The 3863-nt window shown below is 46.2% G+C and overlaps 1 protein-coding gene across 1 annotated transcript; it reads right to left on the minus strand.

Annotated features, from left to right (window-relative positions):
• Positions 1 to 3395: 3395 nt before the first annotated feature.
• LOC108635457 (late cornified envelope protein 3D-like) lies at positions 3396 to 3659 on the minus strand. Its single transcript, XM_018045583.1, has one exon. The coding sequence runs from the start codon at positions 3657 to 3659 to the stop codon at positions 3396 to 3398; it is 264 nt and encodes an 87-aa protein (XP_017901072.1).
• Positions 3660 to 3863: the final 204 nt, after the last annotated feature.

Genomic DNA, 3863 nt, shown 5'->3' on the forward strand with positions numbered 1-3863 from the left:
TTAGTGATATAGAGTTAAAAAAGCAATATTAAACACACTGAGCTGGATTGGAAAAAAGCAGTTTAGAAAGAATTCTATTAGTTGCTATTTATTTATTGATGGCGTCACTGAGTCTTCAGGGCTTCTTGTAGGCTTTCTCTAGTTGCAGATGGTGGGGGCTACTCTCCAACAGCAGCGTATGATCTTCTCATTGCAGTGTCTTCTCTTGTTGTGGAGCTTGGACTCCAGGGCATAGGCTCAGTAGATGTGGCGCCAAGGCATGTGGGATCCAACCCAGGCCTCAAGCATTGGCAGGAAGATTCTTAATCACTAGACCCCCAGGGAAGTCCCCTATTACTTGCTTTGAAGCAAATCAGGATAATACGCTGGTTGCATTGATGGTCCTGCTGCCAAGTTGTGTGACCTGGGCAAGTTAAGGAAACATGCAACGGTTATGTGTCCATAGCTGAGAGAGAACCGACATCCAGGTCTTGTCAGAAGCATTTGAGGATCTGTATGCCAAACAATTAAAACTATGCCTGGCTCACAGTAGGTGCTAAATGAATATTTGATTTTAGGATTATTTTCATTTTTAAGATCAGCACCATCTCCCATACCACTTTTCTCTTTTCCCAAATTTTCTTAGGTCAGATGTTTGCATGCAGGGTCTGCATCCTATTCTCCACATCTAGAACCACTCCAGTTTTCACTTTCACCATTTAACTGCCCCCAGATCTTTACTGAAGAAGTTGAATTAGTAGTTACCCATGAGGGCTTCCATTCCTCCTCTCGTCTCTCAACAACTTTTCTGCTGATTTTGGATTCTTCATCTCCCAATCCCTGTCTCTTCACTGAGGATCCTGGAATTGCCTTTTATGTTCTGGTGGTGGTGGTGGTCACCTCCCTGAAAAGTCTGCTGTGGAGTCAGAGCTCTTCTCACACCATTACTTAGTGGGCAATAAGGCCTTTCTTTGGTGTGGGGTCAAAACCAGTAACCCCTGCCGGGGTCCAGCCCCGGTGGATCTAGGGTGATTCGAAGGTGGGGGGACAGAGTCAGCGTCTTTGGAAAAATACATATTTAATTACAGATATATAGAGAGATTAGAAACGGATAGTGTAGTAGGAAGATTAGTGGAGAAAAAGAGGCTGAATAACTTGGATTATGTGGAATAGCATCCATGCTCCAGATGGGAATTCAGCCAGAAAAACGAGGGCAAGAAAGAAGCGACATAGGGGAATCAGTCTTTCCGGAAACTGATCCAATTTCTTTATTTTTGGGTTTGCTTATATACCTTTTGTTACACATAGGGATGAATACAGAGTCACGCGGGAGTCAGCAGTCCTGACCTTTATCAAAATCAGGTGCTTCACATAAATGTATAAAAAAGGTACATCATCTTCTGGCCATGAGTGAGACCTGCTGACATTTTATGATCCTTTCTTTCTGATAACCAAAAAACTTATTTCTTCCAAGGGTGTTTTTTCTTAAACCAGGCACCACCCTCCAAATAAAGTTACATTCCTATAGGGTGAGGGTGTAGTCAGTTACAATCAAGAAAGGAATTTATTTAACCCAAGGTTAACATGATTAATCTTAAAGGTTAATACTTATTTCTCCTATATGTTAGTTATATTCATTATAAGGGTAGGGAATATGGAGATTTAGCAGCAAACATCAGCCCAACAAGTGAAAATCCTTTCACCAATGTTCTCCTTAAGATCTATTTAGTCTTAAGATAGTGATAAAGTTACATTTTTACATAACAAGGACACAGTGATTTATAACAAAGCACAGTGATCTATTACAAAAGAGAAAATCCATTAACTCAAAAAGTCTAGTATTGCTAACATCAAAAACTACTGTATTTCCTTTTCTATATTCCAAATATATTGATTAATATATTCCCAGGTGCCTAAGGATATGGAGGCCTGGTGGCAATCATTGACTCAACAAGAAGAAAAAGCCCTGTGCTAATTAAGACTCTCAAAATACTCCAAAACTCTCTGTGCTGTTTATGGTTGAGAGGTAGTAAACAATCATGTGCCTAGTGGCAGCAGTATGGATAATCCTGTCACACAAGCTAGTCTGTCAGCAGAGAGGTTTGACCTGAGACATCCTTGTCCCGCCCAGAGCAGGGATTAGCAGCAATTATTGACACAACAAATGAAAAACCCTTCACCAATATAATTCCTAACCAACCCACTATACTAATAATTTCTAACTCCCCCAAAGAATTTGCCTTTAGTAAGTCTAAAACATCTCATGCCTCTCAGATTGGGAGGCTGTAAACAATCACATGTGGCCAGATGAACCTGTACAGGTGGGCTAGATAACCTTCAGAGGAGTCTGTAAGCTGAAACACTCTTGTCACGCCCAAGAACTTTTATTGCCTTGGAGCTGCATGTTTACTCCTTCTCCGAGAGAAACGGTTATGGGGGAGAGCCCCCTGTAAAGTCAGAGGTGTAGGTGAGAGCATAAAACAGACTCTGGTTTTGGGGGTAGATGCTCGGGAACAGGGGGTTTCCTGAGGCTTGATCACGCCTTTGCGTATGCCAAGCCTCCTTCCTCATGACATTTGCCATGGGCGGAGTTCCTCACGCTGGCCCCCGGCAAACCCCTCTCCCCTTCCTGAACCAACATAAAGTTTTCCTACAAGCCCTTTTGGAGGAGTTGGAGCTGTTAATTTTTCTGGTCTAGAATCAGTGTATTATTTCTTATGCAAAGTGGTGGTGGCTGGAGGAGCAGAGGGGAGAGAGACTCACAGAGCAGCCTGCTATTGTTTAGCCGCTCAGCCATGTCCAACTCTTTCTTGACCCCAAGGACTGTAGCCCACCAGGCTCCTCTGTCTGTGGGATTTCCCAGGCCAGAATACTGGAGCGGGTTGCCATTTCCTTCTCCAGGGGATCTTCCTGGACCCAGGGATCGAACTGGCATCTCCTGCGCTGGCAGACGGATTCTTTACCATTGAGCCACCAGGGAAACCCAAATAAGTCTCTTGTAATCCCATGGATTGTTGCCTGCCAGACTCCTCTGTCCATGGGATTCCCTAGACAAGAATACTGGAGTGGTTTGCCATTTCCTTTTCCCACAGAACAGCCTGCACTGCAGCAAAGTCACAGACAGTCTAGGATGCAGAGAAAACAAAAACTTTATTCTTTCATAGGGTCAGACAGGGGTGATGACAATCAAGGGGGCAGATACTATAATTTCCTGCAGAGATGAGCTGGAAACCCCGTAGGCTCCTGGAGAGTGGATAGCAAGAGCCACTGTGGAGGGCTCAGCCTCTCTTCAGGAGCATCTCAGCACTGGCCAAGGGCTCGGAGACTGGAGTATTGGGAGGGAACACACTAGGCTGACAAAGTCTTTGGATTCTTGTTTCCTCTGAAATCGCATGTCTCAGCATCAAGAGGCCAGGTCAGCAGCACCCTCCAGATCCCTGGCCACAGCCAGAGCGCCCGGCCTGCAGACCACCGTCACCATCGCAGGAGTCGGAGCTCTGGCGCCGGCAGCGGTGGGACCTGCGGCGCCTGTGGGGGCCCAGGCAGCAGCCGCCTTCAGAGGTGGGGGCACAACCTGAGGAGGCTGGAGGCAGACACTGTGCTGGGCTCTTTGGGGGGCACTTGGGGGAGAGGCACTTGGGAGGGGGCTGGCACTGCTGCTGGTTCTGCTGGCAGGACATCTCGGCGGGAGGTCAGTGAGCCTGGACACATTCAAGGAGAAAAGATCAGTGCACAAGCTCCAGGCCACTGTCTCCCCTGTGAGTGGTCTTACTAGGGCCTATACTCCTAATCCTAGCTGCCTCCTGAGCTGTGATGTTCAGGAGAAAAATAGAAATGGATCTCAAGTTCAACTGACCTGGCAAGACAGTTCCCTCACTCTCTAC

The sequence above is a fragment of the Capra hircus genome, unplaced genomic scaffold (assembly GCF_001704415.2).
Source record: "Capra hircus breed San Clemente unplaced genomic scaffold, ASM170441v1, whole genome shotgun sequence".
Taxonomy (NCBI): domain Eukaryota; kingdom Metazoa; phylum Chordata; class Mammalia; order Artiodactyla; family Bovidae; genus Capra; species Capra hircus.

Excerpts from the sequence above, each read along its gene's own strand:
- LOC108635457 (XM_018045583.1), bottom strand. The coding sequence starts at position 3,659 with ATGTCCTGCCAGCAGAACCAGCAGCAGTGCCAGCCCCCTCCCAAGTGC.